Below are 23,929 nucleotides of genomic sequence, written 5' to 3'. Positions count from 1 at the left end.
TTTAGATATCTTGAGACAATATCCAACTTGTATAAAATTTCTTTCCATTAATAAAAAAACAAAAGCTAACATATGATCCATCCATCCATCCATCTTCTATACCGTTATCCTTTTCAGGGTCACGGGGAACCTGGAGCCTATCCCAGGGAGTACTGGGCACAAGGCGGGGTACACCCTGGACAGGGTGCCAATCCATCGCAGGGCACAATCACATACACTTTCACACACCCATTCATACACTACGGACACTTTGGACATGCCAATCAGCCTTACAGTATAATATTTTAATCTAAATTTAATTATTGGAAATCTGATTCATGTATGCAATTTTATGGAATAATTTACGGCTCTATGAGGAGCCCAGGCCATCTACAGGTCAAGACTCCTTTTCAAGCATGTAGCCTTTTGATGTTCCAGCATACATGAATACCAGAAGAAGTGAGAGCAGAATAGATGCTTCAAAACAACTTTGAACAGTAATATTCCACACAGACTTTGATTCCTCTAGCTATATAATTGCAGAGTGATTTTCTAAGCTCATAAAGCACATCATCATTCCCAATGCCAAGAATGTAAAAGGACTTCTCTGTCTTTAATTTATTTATTCATTTTCATATGGTTCATTTACATGTGATTCATTTACATGAGATTCATATTCATGAGATTCATATTCAAGTGATACATTTTCATGAGATTCATATTCAAGTGATACATTTTCATGTGATTCATTTACGTATGATTCATTTACATGTGATTCATTTTCATGAGATTCATTTTCATGTTATTCATGTTCAAGTGATACACTTTCATGTGATTCATTTATGTATGATTCATTTACATGTGATTCATTTACTAATTTGCTTCTCTTTAAATCCAGTTTTAGACTGTGATATTACAAAGGTCTTTCCAGATTATTACTTGCTACACTGTATGAATAACCCCAGTAAAATTGCCTGAATTCTGTAATATAATTTGTTCACCATGTTAGGTTTAAATCCTCTAAAAACAGATTCGCAATTAAATAACATTACATCCTTCAAAACATTGGCATGTTCTGCTTACTCTCACAATCCTCCAAACTCCCACACCCAAAGTCTCCATAAACGAATGAGACAGCAGTGTATCCTACAAAAACCGAACGTTGTCCACAATGTGAAAACAACTCGGAGAGTAAGCTGAACTAACCAACAAAATTACCAAGACTGATAAACAATCTGCACACAATAATGAATATAATGTCCTTACCTTTTAAAGACTTGTAACAAATAATATAACAGTGTAGCACGTAAAGCCGAGGAGATAACACTAATAAAATTAAATAAACAGAAACTCTAACCTGGTCAGAGCATCAAAACAGAGAAGCACATCAACACAGAAGTAAATTTTAAGAGAAGTAAGTCCACAAAATCTAGGTGAAGTAAAATTAGATTAATTAATAGATTTATTAATTCAGAAAAATTAAAATGTGGTGGTGTCACGAGTTCCCCTTTAAGCAGCGCGCTGTGGAGCATGTGAGCGCGCGAGCACCTGCTTTTCCCTTGTGGACAATCGTGACATTTCGACACGTGCATTTGTTTATGTTTCTGTTATGTCTCCTCCCCGTTCTGTCATTGGCTATTGTTTCACGTGTGTCTGAATCGCCCTCAGCCGTCAGCCATTACGAGGCTGATTATGTTTGTATATATACCACGCGCCTCCCAGCACACGGCGTGGAATATTGAGTTAGAATAGATAACAAATTACGATGGATAACCACAGTCACAGTTTCACGTTTAGGTTCGTTAGTTTAGTTCACGCTGGTTTCTCCGCTACCAGTCCCTCGCTGTGGCTTATGTTTCATGTTTTGTATCTCGACCCTATTTTCCGTGACCACGACCTTGATTCCTGCCTAGCCCTGTGTATGCCTGTTTGCCGGTCGCCTGACCTTTTGCCTGTTTTTGGATTACGTTTTGGATTTGTCTGCCTGTCTCTCTCCTAAATAAAACTTGTTCACACTGCGATTGCATCCTACCTTATCTCCGTTACGTCACGATACGTGACAGCTGGGAGATGACATGCTGCATTTCACCATAGCAAAAGCTCACAGCTTTGAAGCACTAGAAAAGTACAGAGGAAAATGTGAGCCCACTTTCCTATTCTATGCAGAAATTATATCCAGGAGCTGGCCAAAGAGAAAAAAGGATGCTAGAGCAGGACATTGAGTAAACTGCTGTGGAGGATGATGGAATGATTGATGATGAAGAAATGCAAGACGAACTAGATGCTGATCAAAATGATGAAGATGCTCTTGTGTCTGCTAACAGGTTAGCACACAATGGGAGTCCTTAAGCCAGATGTTTCACATGAGGAGGCCGGCAGGGAGCTGGCCTTTTTCTTCCCTAACTTCAGACCTCCAGAACCGGAACTGGAGGTTCTGGTGATAGGTCATCACCCCAATTTTGGCTTAGACAGGGGAGCACCTTGTGTTTTGGCATTGTGACAGATGAATAAATGATCCAATGAATGGATTGCCACCAAGTAGCTCAAATTGTACTGCAAGACATGTACTGGCATGGACATGGCCACTATTTGATGTGAACTGCACAGTGTCCCAAAAGTCTCCATACACAGGGGGACTACGTTTTCCAGCACCAGGTCAGTTGTGCCTTCGTCAGTGTTAATTTACCCCGTGTATGGAGACTTTTGGGACATTCTGCATTACGATATACTATTATTACTGAGCAAGTGATACAGTGGGAAAATTAAAAAGAGCTCTTCTCACAGCTGACAGAGTTAGTATCCCTAAGGGCTTCCTGGTTTTTGCTAAATAATTCTCAAACTTAATTACATCAGTTGTAAATACAGTGCTGTGAAAAAGTATTTGCCCCCATCCTGATTTCTTCTGTTTTTGTGTATATCTCATAATAAATAGTTTTAGATCTTCAAACGAAATACAACATAAAATAAAGGCAACCTGAGTAAACACACCATAGTTTTTTTTTTCTTTCTTTCTTTTATTTAATTAAAAAAAAAGTTATCACCTATCACCCATGTGATAAACTAACTGCCCCCTTAAACTCAAAATATGATTGTGCCAACTTTAGTAAACGCTTCCGATAACTGGAGATCAGTCTTTCACTTACTTCTAGGACTAGGATTTACTCCTAAGCTTTGGATCATTGTCTTAATCCAGTCGCGCTTGAGTTTCAATTTACGGACTGAAGACCGGACATTCTCCTTTAGGATTTTCTGGTAGAGAGCAGAATTCATGTTTCCCTCAATTACTGCAAGTTTCCCAGGCCCTGAAGCAGCAAAGCATCCCCACACCATCACACTTCCACCACCATGCTTGACTGTATGTATGATGATCTTTTTGAGGATTTGATTGAACAGGGTTTGCAGTAATCATGTCTGGTTGCATCTAGTCCAGCTGAACCCCATTATGAATACAATTTCATAGATTTGGGGAATTAGTAATTACGGGGGCAATTAGTAACTACGGTTTTCATACAGGCCCAGTTGGTACTGGATAACTTTTTTGCTTCAATAAATAACTATCATTTAAAAACTGTATTTCATGTTTATTTGTATTTCATGTTCATTTCTCATGTTGCCTTTGTTTTATCTTGATTTTATTTAAATTTCTGAAACAATTTAGTATGAGATTTACACAAAAACAGGAGAAATCGCACTTTTCCACAGCACTGTATGAATCAGTCATATAAATCAGTCAAAAAAAATGACACGTCAAATTTAAAGCTTGAATATGTGCAACAAAAAAAAAAGCACAAACTAAAATATCTAATTCAGAAATCAGTCACTATAACTGTTGAATATTAAACCCTTCAGTTTTTCTCCAGTTCTCCATGTTTCTCTTGTTGTGGTTTCTCTCCTCGGAGCTTGGACTCTCTAAACTCCTGTTTGACTTTGTCCAGCACATCAGGGCTAAAGATCACATCCAGCGCAGTCATGGCCAAAGCTTTAGCAGTACGAAGAGTATAAAACTGAGCTTTGTCTGCACCTGTAAAAGCACCACAGTCAAGTAAAAATTCTATTTCAAACTTTGCAAAATGGATCAGACAGATAAAATGCATTAAGGAATGGAATTTAAACAATATTCTTTGTTTAAGCTTTTAACTAAATATAAAATATATATATATATTTATATTCTTATTATACACAATCCACTTACACAATACCTATTCTCATGTTACTCCACTCAAACAGACCAAAAATGGCACGAAATATAACAGACATGACAGAGTATCAGAAGAAACCTTTGAATATTGCTCCAGTCCCTGTAGGATTTTGCATTCACAGAAATCAATGCAAAAAAATCAAGGAAACGCTGCAATACTCGTAGGAGATTGCAATTTTTCGAAATTGCTGCGGATTTTCTGCAGATTTGGGCCAAGACGCGTCATGTGACATCATCATAACGCGCATTCAGCCAAAGCCCCCTTCGATTCACGCGCGTTCAGCTAAAAGGTCTCATTTACCAACAAACATCACTGCACAAGACCGTGCAAAACAATTCCGTGAGATCGCAGTTTCGCCAATTCAAATATTTTTCCTCAAAAAAGCACCAAAAAAACTCCACAAACTGCATCACAAATGGAAAAAAAAGCAAAATCAAGCATTTCTGGCCACAACAATCACAAAAACTCTGTGAAATCCTGATTGCTCTGTGACTAAACTGTGTTGGGTGTATTAATAAGATCACACTAAAAGAGGGCACCGTTCCACTTTATCTTCAGACTTACCGGAAGCAGCTGTATATTCTGCAGTGTGATTCAGTGCCTCAGAGCCAATGTAGAAATAAGGGTGAATGCCTGGAACAGCATGACTTACGTTCCCGAAATCTGTAGAGCCTGATATGAAGGGGATTGAAATCACAAAATGAGTTTATCTTGCTTTTCCAATAAACATGATGCAAGTGTGTCGGCATTCTTTCTCACCACATCAGTGTCTTTTCTAACTAGTTCTGATGCGCTACTGAAAGCAAAGAGATTCTCTTAAAACAAGTCAGGAGATATGCTCGGAAAGAAAACGGTAGCGTCATCGCTGTATTATTTTACCTGAAAAGCTGTCGATGGTGAACTTCATGCCAAGAGCTTTCCCATTCTCCTCATACAGGTCTTCTAGAGTGCGGTTCCTCAGGACTTCATAAAACTCATTCTTCTCGAACAGGACCTCAACCTGCAAGACGCGAGTCGTTTCGATGTGATCGGTCTGTTAGTTCTACTTCGATCTGGTTACTTTGATGATTCTTCCATCCTGATGCTTTATGTACTTTAACGAGCACTTTAAGAATCATGTTTTTATACTATATGAGAAACATTATGTCGAGGTCATTTTGACTTGAGATGGCAGATATCTATGAAAACCCTTTCCTTTTTTCCTGGTCAAATGTATGATCGTTTACGTGGGAGTGTGAACCATCACAAGCTGGGCAGCAAAACGGCGAGCGAGGTGAAAGCAACTTCGTTTGGAAATTGTAAATTGGGTCCATATGATTATGCACTCACCTCACATCCTGTAGCCATAGCAGCAGCTTTGAAACAGGCCTCAGCTTTGGCCCTGATGTTGGGCAGGTCTTGGTGTGAGGGGGTGCGCAAGTAGTACTCCAGCTCACTGTAGTCAGGGATGATGTTGGGTTTCACACCTCCGTGCTTTATGACACCTGACCAAGACACACGCCACACTGCAATGCTCAGGTTCACGCACTTACACTTACACTGAAGATCTGAAGGTTCTTCCAGCTTGCAGAAGACATCAGTCTGAAGATCAGAGTTTCTAACAGCACTCTCGATAAAGATGGATACGAAAGGGTTAACTGTCTTAATCAGCTTAATCACAAAACCTTACAACTTTTGATTGAATTTCTTCAAAAACCTCGCCAAAAATATTTTTTAACACAACCACGTCAATTATTGACACTCCTGCAACCTAGTGATGTTACATTTGATCCTGAGATGTTTTGAGACAGTAGATGAAACACCATTGAAGCTCTGTATCGTTTTCAAAAGAAGTACGCGATTGATGACCAACGAGGCCTCGCTTGGCTAGTTGAATTGGTTCAGTGCCAGGGCTTTGAAATTTTGCAGATCTGTACCACTGGTTAAATATGATTTTATTGCATCACACTGATTATTTTATATTTAGCCGCACTTCAATGAGTAAATGAGATTATCAGGTGATAATCAACACGTAGCATTGTTAGGCTTCTGACTGAAAGTTTATATAAATTAAGTGTGCTGGTTCTTTATCCAAAGCAGCTTAATCAGAGGCTTCAAGATATTACCTGGATATTATCTGGGAAAAGCCTCAAAGCTTCAGGAATCTTTATCCACCTATCCCTAATGCAACCTCCTTTTAATAACAGGAAATAAACCCACGCTACAAATCTAGACAAGATTAGAGTATATTGAGCAAGGAATGTATCTGAAACTATTCAATACAGAATCTCTCCAGGTCCTCCAGGGTCCAATGTCCTCTCCTATGGATCCTTACTGAAAATATGTCTGGATGGATGGATGGATGGATAGATAGATAGAAACTTTACTGGTCCTGAGGGAAATAGCAGCACTACAGTACTGGTAAAAATGTACTGGCAAACATTCACAGCTCACCATAAATCCAGTAAGACAGAAGAATACAAAAACTTTCTCTGTATACGTCTCTATACAAAACATGTCTATTTAAAGTGTAAAAAAACAAACAACCTTGTAAACAGGGCATTTGGACGTTGTGTAAGACCATCAGGAGGTGCCAGTTGAAATGTGCAGTTAAAATATAGTATTTGTTTCTTATATTGCAAATAAAGCATGTTCCCAAGGATATTTTACTTCTTACAAATTAATAAAACAAAAGTGTTTTGCGTTTCATAAATCAGACAATGGCTTTAAATATAGCTACGTGCCTGAAATTACAATAGCCACTGCTAGTGCAATGAGGAGTGTGACGGCGGAGCTACAGCCCGCGCACATCAAAGGATTATCGCTCCTCGCACGGCTGCTGAAATGGTTCTGAAAGACAGCTGTGCTGCAGCACCCCCGGTGTTTTGGATAGCACAGCAGGACAGCACGTGGCTATAAGGCAGGGTGACAGAATCATACACGGCTGGAAGAAAATGATGGCAGTGGCAGCTCTCTGCCCTCCGGGAGTATAAAAGGGGGCCTCAGAGACAGCCATGTGAGCGTGTTCTCACCATACTATTATGCTGATGCCTGTTTCTTTGTCCCCTACAGACAAAAAAGATTACGAGGATTACCTGGCTGACTCCCACCGTGTCACTGCCTTCCAGCCGATGAGATCACTGCCTGGATCACGTCATGCCTCTGCTCAGCCTCACACTCCACAACTTGGCCTTTTCACTCCCCAACTCCTATCCCAAGCCACCTCAAGCCACTAAATAAACACCCAGTTTTTGCTCATCCTGGTTTCCTTTGTGCCTGTGCTCTGCCTCTTGTAGCACTGAGTCGCTACAGGAGGAGGAGGATGTTTAGAGAGGCTGGAGCTGACTGTAAATTGTGATTATCAGGTTAATGATGTTAATGATACAAGCTCACCATGGATCCTCCAGTCAGGTCTGAACTGCTGGCGTAGTACAGAGATGTTACTGTAGGCCATGACAGCTGCATCTAGAGCATTTACTCCTTCCCAGGGATACGCTGATGCATGAGCTGCACGTCCATGGTACTTCACCAGCACGCTGCAAATTGAAACACAAACAACAATAATCAATGCCTGTTGCACTGCATCACAAACATCTTGTGAGGAGCACAAATACTTGTGTTCATTAAAATAATGAGCATTGTCAGAAAAAAAAAACAACAACAGTGACGCAGAACATAAATAAACCATAAACATAAATAAAAAGCCTTTTCCCCATCACTGGAAGAGCAGGCCGAAAAAGGATAAGGGGTGGAAGGGTATGAAAAATGTACTCTATGATAGCCATAAAAACCTACGCTGAAGGTTTTCATTACATCTGCATTTAAAAAAGTTGAGATTTTTTCACCTGGTCGGTTCATGTTTTCAAAAGTAAGCTATGCTAGTAGGGTCCGTTAACGTACCACCACGCCTCTCTAGTGGAACAGCACCGCCTCGTGTCTTGGTTACGCTAAAAAAACACTACGGACATACATAACTGTGGTTTATAGACCTCAGATCAACTAGATAACAGCTTCTGCACATTTGGATCTGTGAACACATTTTCATTATATTCGTTATTATATACTTATAACCCTAATGCACACAAAATCACCTGGATAGCTTTTTAGTCCACAATTCCTAATTTTGACGATGGCTGGATTCTTAGCGATGGCTGATCAGTAGGAGGAAGAGAGAGATTACTTGCCAACAAGTAAACTAAACTAGATTAGATTAGTTTTCTAAACATATCCTGAAAAATATCATTTTGCTCATTCCATCTATAAAAACTATGTTGTTTAAAACTCAATAAATGAAAAAAGTTCAGTACCAAGAACTGTTGCTTCAATTATAATTTAATTTATTTATTCATTTTCATGTGATTCATTTACATGTGATTCATTTTCATGTGATTCATTTACATGTGATTCATTTTCATGTGATTCATTTACATGTGATTCATTTTCATGTGATTCATTTACCTTTTCTCTTCTCTCCTCCCTTCCCTTTCCCAAATATTTCATTGAGAAGAAGAAAAAAAACAAAACAAAACAAAACAAAAACCCACCCCCCGCCCCCCCGGCTCATCATGGCTACTCAATAACTGTCGCTGGTTATATAAATATTATAAAACCCAAGAACAGGCACAAAAATTTAAGTGGGAAGTGTCTGTAACTCCATAAAGTATACAATAAAGGGTTGCCATTTACAATATATATATATATATATATATATATATATATAAATAAATAAATAAACAATCAATCAATCAATCAATCTAAGGAGCGTATACAATACCTGTCTTTGCATTAGAGTACCAGCAACTATAATATATCTACTGTTCGCATCAGCGATAACGTTAGTGGACGAAAACTGTAACCTTTTGTCAATTAAAATAGCGACCTTTGTCAGAGTGGCCATCTGGCTGAATGTTGCCACCCCCCCAGAATGCCACAAGTTTATTGAGAAAAATGCCCTTTCCTTGGACTCACCAAAACCAGATGGCTTACCCAACAGATAAATCCCAAAGTCCTTCACCCATAAAGTGATAACTTCAGTAAGAAAAGGTGGGGGCCTTCCTTTGTTGAATCAGCACATTCCACAATCAGAGCCCTCCACAGAAACAATGATGCAATCTCCTATTTTCTGCCATGCATTTTTCTGGACCTATTGTGCTTATAACCACTAAGTCGCCACAAATTGTTTCATTTATTTAGTAGTACTAGTTTGATTACTGTGTTTTACTATTAACAATGTACTTAACAACAGTTGAGTTACAGTACTTCCTGAACGATAAGATAAAAAAAAATCCAGGGATAATGTCATTACATGTACATGTTAATATTTCGGACAAAGTTAAATCCACGCATCATGACAAGGCGTGCAACCACCCATCTGCAGAGACAATGGACTGATTGTCGTATCAAAGCAAAACAGCGACTCCATTATATATATATATAATGTCGGGGGTTCGACCCGTGCTGCAGGGGTTTCCTCTGGGTACTCCAGTTTCAAATATAAATATTAATTTAATATAAATTTTATATATATATATTTTTTTAAAATTCCATATTGTCACAGCAAAAGGGCTCCAAAATATTGGTACATTATTTGTTTGCCATATCATGTTTCTCAAACAGCTAATCTTTTCTTTTTTTTTAATAATTCTTGAAAAATAAATTATTGTTTTTTTATTATAAACAAATAATAAAGGTGAATAAAATCAATTCTTAGAATAGACATTTGAATCTGCTATACAATCCTGATTCACCTATGTATAGCCATGGCAGGTAGATATGCAACATTCTTCTGAGAGGGATGAGCCATAAACACCACATCCACATCCTGGAAAGCGCCTTCTCGGAGCAAATCCACTTTCCCACCTCCATCCTCTTCTGCTGGAGTCCCCAACACAGTTACCTAATAATTTAATCATTAGCCATCGTTCAAACAACATTCTGGAAGAAAACACTGTACTGTGCATGATCTGAATAATCTGCAGATGTGAGAGTCCAAGCAAGTGCAGGAGAGGGTTTATAGAGAGAGAGTGTGTGTGTGTGTGTGTGTGTGTATATGTATGTGTGTGTGTATATATACACATACACACACACCACACAGGTACACACATTTCACAGGAAATATTTTTCTTTGGTGTATTATAATTAACATATTTTCACCAATATTTTTCTCTTTTTTTTGCTTAGAATGCTTAGGAGTATGATCTGCCTGTAAAAACATATCATTCGAAATTTAGATTGTAGAAATACCGCTGGTTACGGATGTAACCGTGGTTCTGTGAATTCCGGATGACCGCCAGAGACAGTGCTACAGTAGTGGATGATCGCAGCGGCAGCCAGATAGGTTGAGAAAATAAATACCAACGAAGTCATGTGGTGACGTGAGCTGAGCGGAGGTGACATAAGCGAATAGATCCGCTTCCGCCACACCGAATTCCTGCCAAATGTCCTGAACTACATCCGGGTGGAGCCTCCACTCGCTGGATGAAGCTAATTTCTGGACAAAGCTTCTGCAAAATGATTGGCTATCCCTGGCAAATAAACAACCTTCAGTGATGCAAACCGCGGGAGTGACCAGGTGAGGATATTGTGAGTGAGCCGTAGCAAGCTCTCTGACCTCGTGCCCCCTTGGTGATTCAGATTGAAAAACCATCAAAGTGTTGTCCGAGCGCACAAGTACATGATGGCCTGTCAGCACCAGGAGGAAGTGTCTCAGGGCCAGAAAAACTGCATGCATCTCCAGCAGGTTGATGTGATCCATAGACAGCTCCCTTGACCATTCGCCACAGACACCTTTGTGGTTCGAAACTGTTGCTCCACACCTGCAGGGGCTGAAGGTGAAGCATTCCCAGAAGAATTACAGAGGTGGCCGAAGTCAGCATTTCAATCAGCCTCAATAACATCCCATACTGGAGAGACGCCCCCAGACGAAACTGGGCAAGAATATTTAAGATGTCTGTCGTCCAAGACAGAGAGGCTCACATTGTGGATGAATCGCTCATCACCCCATTGAATGTGATGGATTGTGTGGGAGACAGCGAACTCTTTGCTCTGTTCACCAAGAGACCCAACTTGGCAAAGCAACCAGTCGTCCAGATATGGCAGAATCCGCAACCCCAGGCACCACAGGGGTGAGGGGTATGGAAGTATAATAGTGCCAAATGTCCTCAAGGCAAAATGCCATGTTGAATTACATAAATTGAATAAAAATATATCGAAATGACAATACTTGAATTTTTCTTGTAAAGATATACAGTTTACAGTTGGTTTTATGACTGTAAGTCATTCTCTTCAAATGCTATTGAAGTTAGAAACATATATACCAATATGTAACTTTAGAGACGGTCCCTTAATTTGCACACCTTCTTTGATAACAGGTGCCCTGCCAAAGGATTTCCACTAAAGCTAGATCTTCTTTTAGCTGAGGGAAGGCTAGTAGCTGCTAAGGCACGGCGTTTCTGGGCTCTCTGCCATGAACCCAAACTTGCTTCCAAAATCTTACCGTCCCGGTTGTGGTCCAGTCCTGCCAAACACAGCTGTCTCTCAGACATCAGGAGCAAGCCACAATGTGGGCATGGGTCCGTAAGTGCTTCTTCCATATGTTGAACACACAGGCATGATGGGCAGAGATCATGCCCATCGTCAGGAAGAATCTCATTAGGGCAGAACTTACCATTCAAGGGATAGGCAGTGGATAGGCAGCTGAAAGTCATAGCCGCTAAAGTGGAGAATACAACCATGTGGAGAGCCAGTAAAAAATGATCCAATTAAATACTCCTACCCCAGGATGAACCGCGAGGAATGGAGAGGAGAGGTAAGCGGCACACCGTGCAGATAAAGCGGTCCGGAAAACAAACAAGTTGTTACCAGTCAGACAGTGCAGGGCCAAAAGTACTGTCACAGCTTGGGAGGACGAATTATCGCTGCTCAGAGAAAGCTGCACTTGACGATGTGATAAAAAACTTCGACCTAATCCGAAGGCGAGAAAGCGAAAGAGTTGGATCACTAAGCTAGATCACTCAGCTGCAGTGGCTCAGATCACCTCCGCTCAGCTCACGTCACCATCTGACTTCGTTGGTATTTATTTTCTTGACCTACCTGGCTGGCGCTGTGATCATCCACTACTGTAGCACCGTCTCTGGCAGGAGGAATGAAACAGAACTAAATTCCTACTAAGCATCTAACTTTGGTGAGCTAACACTCCCAAGCACGCTAACATTAGCGCAACCTAGAGAGCTAGAACGTTACCCAAATTGTTGCACTGGGCATATACTAAGCCTCAAGTATTCAACATCACTGTAGAAAACTAGTTATTTGAGTTGAATGTAAGATTCCCTGGGAATCCCAGATGCTGATTTAAAAAAAATAAAACTAAAAAATATCTTAATATTTTTACTCGATTTCTTTTTCTTTGCAGTTTTTCCTGGTATGTTGCTCATTTTGATGTCTAAGCTAACTCCTTGTACTGATATTATTAACTGGAAGTGAAGCCATGAACCAAGCAGCTAACTAACACTAGCTAAATTTCACATAATCAGATTATAATATACAAAATGATGACCATATTAGTTTTATCATTTACATATAACTGGATAAATGGACTGTTTATACCATGTGCTGCTATAATATGAAGTCATTTCACGGTGTCATTTAAGAAATGTCCTAGGCTGAAATAAACAGATAGCCAAAATATTTGCAATCAAACTGGCATCAGAGCAGAGAATGCAAGGATCACATTAAAAATGAGAAATTCATATAGAATACATGCAGCGTTGTGATATACACTATATGGCTAAAAGTTAGTGGACACCTAAGCATCACACCCATATATGGTTCTTCTGGCTTAATTGGCACACCTTGATTGGCACAGGCCACGCTTCCTCGCTCTCCAGCGCCGCCTTCAGGCCTAATGCTGCTGCAGCTCCGCTCTCTGCTATGAGGTTGTGGCCGCACGCATGGCCTATAGCTGGCAGAGCATCATACTCACACAGGAACCCCACATTAACCACAGCATCACCATCTGCTCCACCTACAGGTCCCCACCAGGCCCGAAAAGCTGTTTCTAGTTTATAGTGTGCCTCCACGGTCCACCCTTTCTCTTGTGTGAAAAAGCGGACCAGAGTATCATGGGCCTGTCTTTCCTCATTTGCCAGCTCTGGATGGTGCCATATCGCGTCTCCTAATCCTTGGAGTTTGTCCTTGGCCTTGTCGATGGAACAGCAAACCTGCTGCTTTAGTGCTTTGAGTTTATCAGCCATTCTGTATCAGCTACAGTGGCCGAGAAGTGCAAAACCAAACACAAATATGAAATCAAAATAACAAGTCCAAAAAAAAACCCCAACAAATTATAAAAACACAATGACGCATCCGAAAACACTAACGGATCAGAGCAACCGGAAAAGGTAGGTATAGTTTGCGAATGGATTACTTACCGCTGATTGGACGACACATCTGTCAATCAAACTATACAGGAAGTAAGAAATTGTAAACAAATTTGTTTCTTGTACATAAGTGGATTTCTGTGTTTACTTTAAACCATTCATTTTTTTGTCAATAGCGAACTGTAAATGTTAGAAAATAAAAGTTTATATTGGAAAGAAATGAGAAAATGGAATTTATTCAGCGCTACTTTGAGGAAGGACGGTCATATGCCGTGATTTTGGATCTGCTGTTAACATACAATGAGATAAATGTTAGCTTGCACTCCCTAAAAAAATACTTAAAGGGCGCAGGTCTGTTTAGAGGAGAAATATATATATATATATTCCCCATTAAATGAAGTAAAGGATGCTATAAGAGCAGAGCTGTGTGGCGCAGGACAGTTAATCGGCTACCGGTTAGCGATTCAGCGGAAACACAAGTTGCGTGTAAAACATGGTTATGCGGCTGCTGCAAGAACTTAATCCACAGGGGACAGATCAGAGGACACGCCGTAGTTTTGTTAATTTTTTATTTTAACAGCAGTACGGACAAAACATTAACACATGCACACGAGTTGAGTTTCACTGCCGCAGCCTGCTGTACTTCCTGTATATCTTGATTGACAGATGTGTCGCCCAATCAGCGATAAGTAATTCATGGGGGTGGGGTTATTCCTTACTTTTCCGTTTTGTTTGATTTGTTAATGTGTTTTCAGATGTCATTGTGCTTACAATTTGTTGTTTTGTTGTTTTTTTTTTAGTTTTTGTTTTTTTGGGGGGGTTCTCGGCCACCGCAATAGAACAATAATAAACGGATTTAAAAGAAACGCTCTGTTAAGTAAAAAGGTATCATTGTTGATATGGTGAGGTTTTCTGTAAAGGTGACATTTATGTAACAGCCAATAAGTTTTCTACCACAGGAGAGTTTTCAGGAAAGAGGACTTTCCAGTTACTAATATTTCAGAGGAGGCTGTACTTACAACTATTATTAAAAGAAACAAGTCACTTTACAACGCTGAGCATATTTAAATGGTCTGCACTTATATAATGGCTTTTAACCAGCAGTTCTAGAAAGCACTTTACACTGTTCCTTATTCACACATACACCAAAGGCCAGAGGTCGGTAACCTTTTCATCTGGCAGAGCCATAATGACAAAAAAAAGTTAGGATTTATTCTTTATATATATATATATATATATATATATATATATATATATATATATATATATATATATATATATATTCTTGTTATTATCTTTACTATTATTACATAATTATAAAAAGTGGTAATGTGATAAAGGCCATTTGACATTTTGCGTTTTCTTGACCCAACAGCCTGCACTTCACCGAATAGGCCTGTAGGTGGCACTTGGACGTCATTTAAATCAATTATGATCGTTTGGTCGTTTGATCAAATGGTAAATCAATACAAGATGCAGTACGTAACTAAGAGTAGATTGAACACTATTTACCATTAATGTAAAAAGTTACCTTTTTTCTTTTAGCCATTTCACTTTTGTTAAAAAAAAAAGAAAGGAAACAGACTGGCTATATAGTTTTCAGATGATTTATGAATTAGACCGGGAAATTACTGCTCTGCTCCACACTGTCCAGTGAAATTTGAGCTTGTTGTGCAACAGATTGGTGTTTACATGACAAATGGGCATCGATTATGAATTAAGTAATATTTTAAAATATGTCATTTTAATTGACACACTAGCTTTCGTGATTCCTATTGTTTTTCCTGCTGTTGAGCCACAGGCAATCACTGAAATAGCCATATATGGCTTGTGAGTCATAGGTTCTCATCCCCTGCCCAAGGCATTGGGAGCAACTTGGGGTTCAGCGTTTTGCCCAAGAACACTTCAAACCTCCAACCCTGCGATTAATGTACAACCCATTCTACCACCTGAGCCAGAGACGCCTGTGTTTGTGCACCTTTTTTTTTGTGACATTGTCATCCCTGCTGAAAAAAAATTATATATATATAAATCTTCATAGAATTTCTAATGGTTTAATGGAAACTGTAATGGTCCCTGTGGGTCTGTACTGGTAATTTGTTGCCTTCTATTGGTGCCATGTTATGTCTAGTGGATACCATTAAGGACCAGTAATGGTACTGGTTTTAATGGTTAGCTGATGGTTTGTAATGATATTTGTAGTGGAAACCATTAGAATCTCTGTGATAGTTTGTATTTTTTTTTGTTTTCTTTTCAGCAGCAGGGATGCTAGAGCATACAGAGACATCCTATACAATTGTGTGCTTCCAGATTTGTTTGGGAAAGGCCTACATGGTCTGGTGTCGACAAACTTTTGGCTATATATATATATTAGTGCAGGGGTTCCCAAACTTTTCCAGGGCAAGGCCCCCAAATGGCATTAACATTTGACTGAGGCCCCCTTTTGCAAGATGTCTTTAAAACACATTAAAAATACAGACTTCTGAATATATCCCCCTTTTTTATTAATAATTACATCTTTACATTAGGAATTGATTGTGTGTGTGTGTGTGGTTGTCTGAAAGAGAGAAAGAGAAAACATACTAGTGGGAGGGATGGGCACACCAAATTGTTGAGGCCCCCAGGCGCCCCCTAGCGGCCCCCACTTTGAAAACCACTGTATTAGTGTATTTGAAATGAGCAGTTTGGTGTTTGGCCACTAGGCGGCGCCTGGATGAGGAAGTGAGCGGAATGCAGCAGCTGCGTCGATGAGGAAGCGCCAGACAGAGAGACAGACAGACAGACAGACAGACAATCCAGCTGTTTCCAGACTAGCATAGCGGATAGAACGCGTGTGGATTAATCATCATGTCGAAGAACACCGTCTCCGACCGATTCCGTAAAGTGGATGTGGATGAATACGACGAGAACAAGTTTGTAGACGAGGAGGATGGAGCAGAGAACCAGCTGGGTCCGGATGAAGCAGAAGTAGATTCCCTCATCAGACAATATCCTTCTCTTTGGCTCTGGCTTTCTTTTCTGCTCATCACCACACACTTATTTCACCTTATTTAACTTACTAGTTTAAATATAGCACAGGGGGAAAATCCTGCATACTCTAGTAATGCACTGTATTTCCTGTATGGAGCAGTTTGGTATTGCATTGCAATGAATTCTTGCTGAAAGACATCATACTCACTCATGTAAAGCAGCTGGCCTGGCAGATTTACCTGTAAAAGATTAGAAATATGTTTGGACTCGTACTTCGTGCGACTCTTCTTGCAGATTTCAGAGCTGTAAATGTTCTACTGAAGACAATAGCTTTCTCATAATGCTCCTTTGTGTCTAGTTCCAAACCAGTCCTCACTTCCCTACTGAAGTGCACTAGATTGATTTATTTATTTCTGAGCTTTTTAGGGTTCTCAGATAAGATTTGATCGCTTGAGTTCCACACCCTTTTTCGTGTCTAGGAACGAAGGTTGATTTAGAGTCTGGTGGATGCCCAGACATGCTTTACAACCACATTCCTAACGTAGAAGTCTTTCAGGAGTCATGAGGAACCGCTATGATATACAGCCTTGCTGTAGGTACACACTGTGGAGTTTTGTTCATTCAGAGCATGTCTAGTTGGTAGGTTATGACACCGTGTCGTTTTAAACCGCGTGCAAAGTCGAGGAAGTTGATTTCTTCTCCATATATGACCATCGTGGTTGACGTGAGACCTTACTTCCTGTTTCTGCTTGCCGCTTGACTTCATGTTGCTGTTTGGACGTCACACACCCTTTCTGCCCAGATGAAATACATTTGTATTGACGTTGAGCTTTTGTACACACGACACGCCTGTTCGGGACGTGTCCGATTATCCTTTTTCCCCCCTTAACTCCAGTCTGCAGAGGGAACCTCATGGACGCGTTGCAAGCAGTGCTGAAAAACCCACCGATCAATACGAAGAATCAGAACGTCAAGGTGAGTCGGGAGAGCAGTGACGGGTTGGTTGGGCAGTGTGTCTACGCTACGAAGCTATTAAATGGTATCGACGTGTCCAGCATGTACTCTTGCGTTAGACTTTCCTGCATTTCAATAAGTGCTCCTCCGATGCCTTGGTGACAGTTTAAGTCTGAATTCATCATCCCACTCATCCTCATGACACGTATTTATACCACAGCTCTGTTTCTATGAATCGTTTCTATAGTAACAGCTTCCACAAGGACATGAGCAGGTCGTTCCTGATGCATTTTGATTGTGTTTGTGTAGGACCGTGCTGAGGGGCTGGTTCTGAAAGTGCTCAGTTCCTTCAAGACAAGCGACATCGAGAAGGGAGTGCAGTCTCTGGATAAGAACGGCGTGGATCTGCTGATGAAGTACATCTACAAGGGCTTCGAGCAGCCGTCGGAAAACAGCAGCGCCATCCTGCTCCAGTGGCACGAGAAGGTACCGTAATGTGCGCTTCGTAATGCTCCTCCAGTCCCGAGTCACAGTTCATCCTGATTTATAGCACAGCGCTGTTGGATTCTCGCTTCTGATTGGTCAGAAGCTGGGGATTCGTTTTCAATAACGGAAGTTTTGACAGTAGATCCGGCACGGTAAATCACAGGTTCGTATCAGTGCGCTCGTCGTGGTTTCTATAGTAACAGTGAATTCACGTGGACTTGTATTCTCCACATGAACAGATTTAAGGATTGGAAGAGCGTCTCCAGCGTCAGTGACGAGCTGCATTTTATTTTTGTCTTTCTCTTTAAGATATAAACAAGTGTTTATATAAACAACTGTTTATATCTGCTGTTTACTACATTTAAAAAAAAACTAGCATGGGAAACTTGCGGTGTTATTAGAGGAATGAATGTCTTCGGGACTCTTCCGCATCACGCCACCCCGTCTTTGATGCTTTTCCTAGAACAGCATGCCCCCAAGTGCTTTATTCCTAACCTAATGCAGCTAATCCAACTCTTATTATATAGCCTTTGTCAAGCTGAATGAATCATATCCTATTAAAGCAGTAAAAAAGAAAAAAGTGAATGACTTGTTTTTTGTAGTTCTTAAAAAGGTACAAATTCTGACTCTGGAGTCCTGATACTATATCTTACAGAATTAGAGAAACATGGACTTATTACATAGAGCCAGAATCAGTTTGCATGACACAGAATATTGAGTGCATAGAGTACCGGTACTAGAAAAGTCCTGAGGTAGCAAATTATTGAAAATGCTATATTTGCAATGCTATAGTTTTTTTTAACCTGGAGATGAAGTGTTTTTTTTTGATGAATATCAACATCATATTGTTTCATTGTATATATGTGTATAAAGATATACACATCAATCAGCCATAACAGTAAAACCACCTGCCTAATATTCTGTAGGTCCCCCTTGACGTTAGCAGCAGACCCTTTAAGTCGTGTAAGTCGTGAGGTGCGGCCTCCATGGATCGGACTTGTTTGTCCAGAACATCCCACAGATGCTAGATAGGATTGAGATCTGGGGAATTTGAAGGTCAGGTCAACACCGTGAACTCTTTGTCATGTTCCTCAAACCGTTCCTGAACTATTTCTGCAGCGTGTCAGTGAGCATTATCCTGCTGAAAGAGACCAGTGATATTAAGGAACACCGTTACCACGAAGGGGTGTATTTGGTCTGTGACAGTGTTTAGGTCGGTGGTACGTGTCAAAGTAACATCCACATGAATGCCACTTCCTCCGCTGGCTTGCCTTCTTCCCATGGTGCATCCTGGTGCCAACTCTTCCCCAGGTAAGCGACGCACACGCACCCGGCCATCCACACGATGTAAAAGAAAACGTCATTCATCAGACCAGCCCACCTTCCAGTGCTCCATGGTCCAGTTCTGACGTTCTCACGTGGACATTGTAGGCGCTTTCGGCAGTGGACAGGAGTCAGCATGGGCTCTCTGACCGGTCTGTAGCTACACAGCCCCATACGCAGCAAGCTGTGATGTACTGTGTGTTCTGACTCCTTTATCATAGCCAGCATGAACTTTCACATCAAGTTGTGCTACAGTAGCTCTTCCGGGCTAGCCTTCACCAGTGTTGTCCTTCCTTAGACCACTTTTAGTAGGTACTAACCACTATTCAGTGGAACACCAGAAACACCCCACAAGACCTGCTGTTTAGGAGACGCTCTGACCCAGTCATCTAACTTTTTAGATTCGGCTCTTGTCAAAGTCGCTCAGATCTTTACGCTTGCCCATTTTTCCTGCTTCCAACACGTCAACTTCGAGAACTGACTGTTCACTTGCTGCCTAATAAATATATCCCAACCCCTTCACAGGTGCCACTGTAAAAAGATAATCAATGTTACTCGCGTCACCTGTCAGTGGTTTTAATGTTATGGCTGATGGGTGTATACATATCAGTAGCAGTATATTTATATCAGCTATGTTTTTCCTCAGGCTCTCTCTGCAGGAGGCGTGGGCTGCATCGTCAGAGTACTGACTGCACGGAAAACCGTCTAAACGCCGTCTGCTCCACGCCGCCGACGGAAACCACAGGAGGGACGCGCCGCCTGCCTGTACATTCAGAACAAAGACGAGATTTTTACAAAGGTGCTGCGAAACAACTCCCATCCCACTTCGCTTTCTTTCTCTCCACCTCAGTCTGCCTCTTACGCTCATTCCCTCTGCATCGCTCAGACAGACATGTACGTGCGTACACGGGCCATCGACCTTTACGATCCTCTTAGCTTCTCTCAGGAAGGCTTCGCACCTTACGTATTCAAACAGTGCATTACAATTTGAAATCTGTTTTTGCCATTCAAAAAAAAGATTTAAACGTTCGTTACATCTCCTTGTGTCAGATTAGTTAGGGTTAATATGTTACAGTAGCACCAAGCTTCCATCTGTTGCAGCTATTTCAGCCCTTAATGCTGTATTCACTCTTTAAACAACCAAAGGGCATTGGCTGCTTATGACACACATGAATACATTAATAGCATAATGCAGGCACATTATAACCTTCTGATACTGCCTTCTTTTGGACAGTTCTTCTGCACCGCTGGGAATTATTCTCAGCAAAACATTTCTTCCTGTCCAGGGAATGACCATTAATCCTGTTCTTGTCTATAGTACTAACGCTCACTTTGTTTATATTACGTCTTAAAGGGGCATTCCAGAATAGTTATGTTATTTTGTATTACTAATCCGTAGTGCTGTAACGCGTCTCGTACAGCTCATCAGAGACTGCAGATCTGGTATGGAATCATTACGTCTTCATCAACCATTCATTAATGCTTATGGACCTCGTGAGTTTTTTTTTTGTTTTGTTTTGTTTTTTTTTTTACATCAAACAGAATTCATTGGAAGAATATGGAACGTACCCAGATGTGCGAAAATCATGGTTCTTGAGCTGCTGTGGAAATTAAGACACAAATTTGGAAACTTACAGTTACAGATATTCTGCTGTCAGTTATACACGGTATTTAGTTGCTAAATCTGTCGTCTTTAGACGTTCATTAATTTTATGCATTAATGCAGCCGCTGAAATGTCTAGAGCATTTTCCTTTTAATAAATTACCAAGAACACACACAGACTCTCACACGCTCTCATTATGGAAAAAGTAGGAACCCTGAGACAGGAAGAGTCAAATGCTAATAGGTGTTAATACACCAGAAAATCATTAGGTCATTAGGTTTTTGTTTCATGATGACAGACAGATTTAAACCAGTGTTTGGGATATCCTTAGACTATTCAAAAGATGAATTTAACAGCACCCTCATGTGGTCTCTGAAGACCACGTCATGGCTGTCAGAGGCGAGCAGCCAGGTTTTTAAACACATCCATCAATGCATATTTTTATTTCGTGCCTGGAATGTCTCTTAAGCACTTACTGCCAATTAAAAAAAAAAAAACAACAATAATAATCAGTTTGGTCTGTAAATGCTTTTGTCTGTACTCGATCATTCTCATAGATCGGTCGCTGCTTTAAAAGCAGACCTTCACTGTTTCAAACACACAGGCCTGAACAAAAGGACCTGTCTCTCTGACTGCTCTCGTGACCAAGTGCAAACATTCTACAAACCAAACTGGTCTACAACTGCCTTATTAAGTATTTCTTTTTTTTTTAATGTTTGTGCTTTTGAAAACGAACAATAAAGATTTATACATACGACCAAACAGAAAGTTGCTTGTATCCTTGATTGCTGTTTTATATGAAAGTACAAGAACAATATCATACATCAGTTATTGATTGTACATTTATTGTTTGCGTTTACAAAAAAAAAAAAAAAAAAAAAAAGTGAATACAACAATACCGGAACATTACAGAATTAAAATCAACTGCTTATATACAAATAATAAAAAATAGAATACATCTTTGTTATGAGCTTGTGTATAGACCTGTAATAAAAGCCTGTTGCAAAATGTTGACGTTAAATCCTGTACATAGAGAGGAATAAAAAATATATATATGGAAATGCTTTATAGGTGGAATGCAGTGCTTACCTGAGATGGATATTAATTCTAGTTTTGGAGATCTTAATGCTGTTGATTACCAGTGAACGTCTCTGGACAAACTACATAATGTAAATGACCGCACACGCGCACACGAAAAACTTCCTCGAATTCTTGTTTTCAAGCACTTTCCAATAAGTTAATAGGTAGACATACACATATACTTGTCCTTTTTCTGTATCTGTTGATCGGAAGTATGGAGTCCGATCATCCTTTGGCTTGTCGTGACACGCAGGACTGGATCAGCTGCTTCATCCAACTTACACCTTTCAGGCTTCACCATGGAATCCAGCCACAGGTAAAGCAGCCTGTCTTTGGAGTACCCCAGGGGTTAATGCTAAGTTATCTTTATTCGTCTGTGTTCTTAGCACTGCAGCTCAGCTCCTCAATCTATGAGGCCTGATGCGATGTCTTACAAATGATCTTCAAGTGGTGGATCTACAACTGAACCCACAGGTACACACACACACGCACACGCGCACACACACACTCACACTCGGTCATGCCCCATCCACGTGGTAAAGTGCTCTCAGTAGGGATAGGCTGAGACGGCAATGTAGACGATGAAGGTGGTCTGGTACTCGATGGCCCGGTCGGTGCTATAAGACAATGCTCGGACCTTCATGCGGTAGGTGTACGGCTCACGCAGCGGGCGTGTGGTGAACAGCACGCCTTTTAGGTTCTCGTCGCGCAGGGCGAAGGGAAGTGTGGCGTCCTCGTCCACCATCAGGAAGCTGGTGCGTGGGTGCACCACGCCGTCTTGAGTGTAGGCTACCAGTCGGATCAGGTCCTGGTTGGCAGCGATACCGAAGGGCAGAGACAGCAGCTTGTACTCGAGCGCGTACGGGCTCAGAGCGCACTCCAGGTCATTGGGAGGACAGTTCTTCAGGCAGAAGCTAAGCAGAAAGCAAAAAGTGAGGTTAGATAGTGAAAGCTTTGTAATATTAGTGACCTAATGATAAGGAGTTGCAAAAAGCCAATATCACCATCATTATAATTTATCATGGATAAACACATTGTGGATATATTTTTATAAAAAAAATAATTAAAAAAAATTAGGAGAAACTGAGCAGCTCATTTGATGTGAAAATTTTGTGCTTAAATTGTAAAATAAAAAGTTTGACAGATTTTTCTTTCAAATTAAAATTTAAAAACAATAAAAAAAAATTTTTTAATTATTATTTTTTTTTTAATGCAACACTGCTATATCCATCCATCCATCTTCTATACCGCTTATCCTACCGCTTACTAGGAACCTGGAGTCTATCCCAGGGAGCATGGGGAGGCTGGGGTACACCCTGGACAGGGTGCCAATCCATCGCAGGGCTCACATACACATTCACACACCCATTCATACACTACGCACACTTTGGAAACGCCAATCAGCCTACCATGTGTGCATTTGGACTGGGGGAGGAAACCGGAGTACCCGGAGGAAACCCCCGCAGCACGGGGAGAACATGCGAACTCCACACACACAGGGCAGCGACGGATATCAAACCCCCAACCCTGGAGGTGTGAGGCGAACGTTCTAACCACTAAACCACCGTGCGCCCAGCAATACTGTATTGCTGAAAAATTGTTAGGAAACCTATACACCAGTCCCTTCAGGAAGTTCGCAATATTCGGAGGCGCTTGCAATTTTTTCGAAATTTTGTGCGCATCATGTGACATCATCGCAACGCGCATTCAGCCACAGCGGAATTCTTCGACTCGCGTGCGTCGAACACGCGTACAGCTAAAACGTCTCATTTACCAACAGAGATGGGTAGTAAAGCGCGACATTTACTTCACTGCATTTACTTGAGTAACTTTTCGAAAACAAAAATTACTTTTAAGAGTAGCTTTAACTGGCCATACTTATACTCTTACTCAAGTTCAACACAGAAATGTACTTTTACTTTTTACTTGTTGAAACGCAGATGCTGACAAGTTTGTGTTGTTAACATGGGGTGAAAATAAA

The 23,929-nt window shown here is 40.7% G+C and overlaps 3 protein-coding genes across 4 annotated transcripts in view; 1 reads left to right on the top strand and 2 right to left on the bottom strand.

Annotated features, from left to right (window-relative positions):
- Positions 1 to 587: 587 nt before the first annotated feature.
- On the bottom strand, positions 588 to 13,538 carry LOC128620226 (peptidase M20 domain-containing protein 2-like). Its single transcript, XM_053645015.1, has 7 exons — positions 13,007 to 13,538; positions 9,905 to 10,053; positions 7,551 to 7,693; positions 5,508 to 5,662; positions 5,058 to 5,178; positions 4,743 to 4,850; positions 588 to 4,000 (listed from the first exon to the last, which is right to left on the bottom strand). Exons 1-7 carry the CDS (start codon positions 13,406 to 13,408, stop codon positions 3,825 to 3,827), a joined length of 1,254 nt encoding a protein of 417 aa, XP_053500990.1. The 5' UTR covers positions 13,409 to 13,538; the 3' UTR covers positions 588 to 3,824.
- Positions 13,539 to 16,238: 2,700 nt separating this feature from the next.
- On the top strand, positions 16,239 to 21,368 carry arpc5b (actin related protein 2/3 complex, subunit 5B). The gene is made up of 4 exons (XM_053645001.1): positions 16,239 to 16,519; positions 17,405 to 17,476; positions 17,765 to 17,941; positions 19,911 to 21,368. The coding sequence occupies exons 1-4, from the start codon at positions 16,379 to 16,381 to the stop codon at positions 19,971 to 19,973; spliced, it is 453 nt and encodes a 150-aa protein (XP_053500976.1). The 5' UTR covers positions 16,239 to 16,378; the 3' UTR covers positions 19,974 to 21,368.
- Positions 21,305 to 23,929, bottom strand: part of hmcn1 (hemicentin 1) — a 105,251-nt gene continuing 102,626 nt past the window's right edge. For both annotated transcript variants that reach the window (XM_053644977.1, XM_053644987.1), the window contains one exon: positions 21,305 to 22,862. In XM_053644977.1, coding sequence (XP_053500952.1) covers positions 22,496 to 22,862 — 367 coding nt within the window. In that variant the 3' untranslated portion in view covers positions 21,305 to 22,495. The remainder of the gene's footprint in view (positions 22,863 to 23,929) is intronic.

This window comes from Ictalurus furcatus, chromosome 2 (genome assembly GCF_023375685.1).
Source record: "Ictalurus furcatus strain D&B chromosome 2, Billie_1.0, whole genome shotgun sequence".
Taxonomy (NCBI): domain Eukaryota; kingdom Metazoa; phylum Chordata; class Actinopteri; order Siluriformes; family Ictaluridae; genus Ictalurus; species Ictalurus furcatus.
The sequence above is the reverse complement of the archived record's forward strand: the minus strand, read 5'-3'. Positions and strand labels throughout refer to the sequence as shown.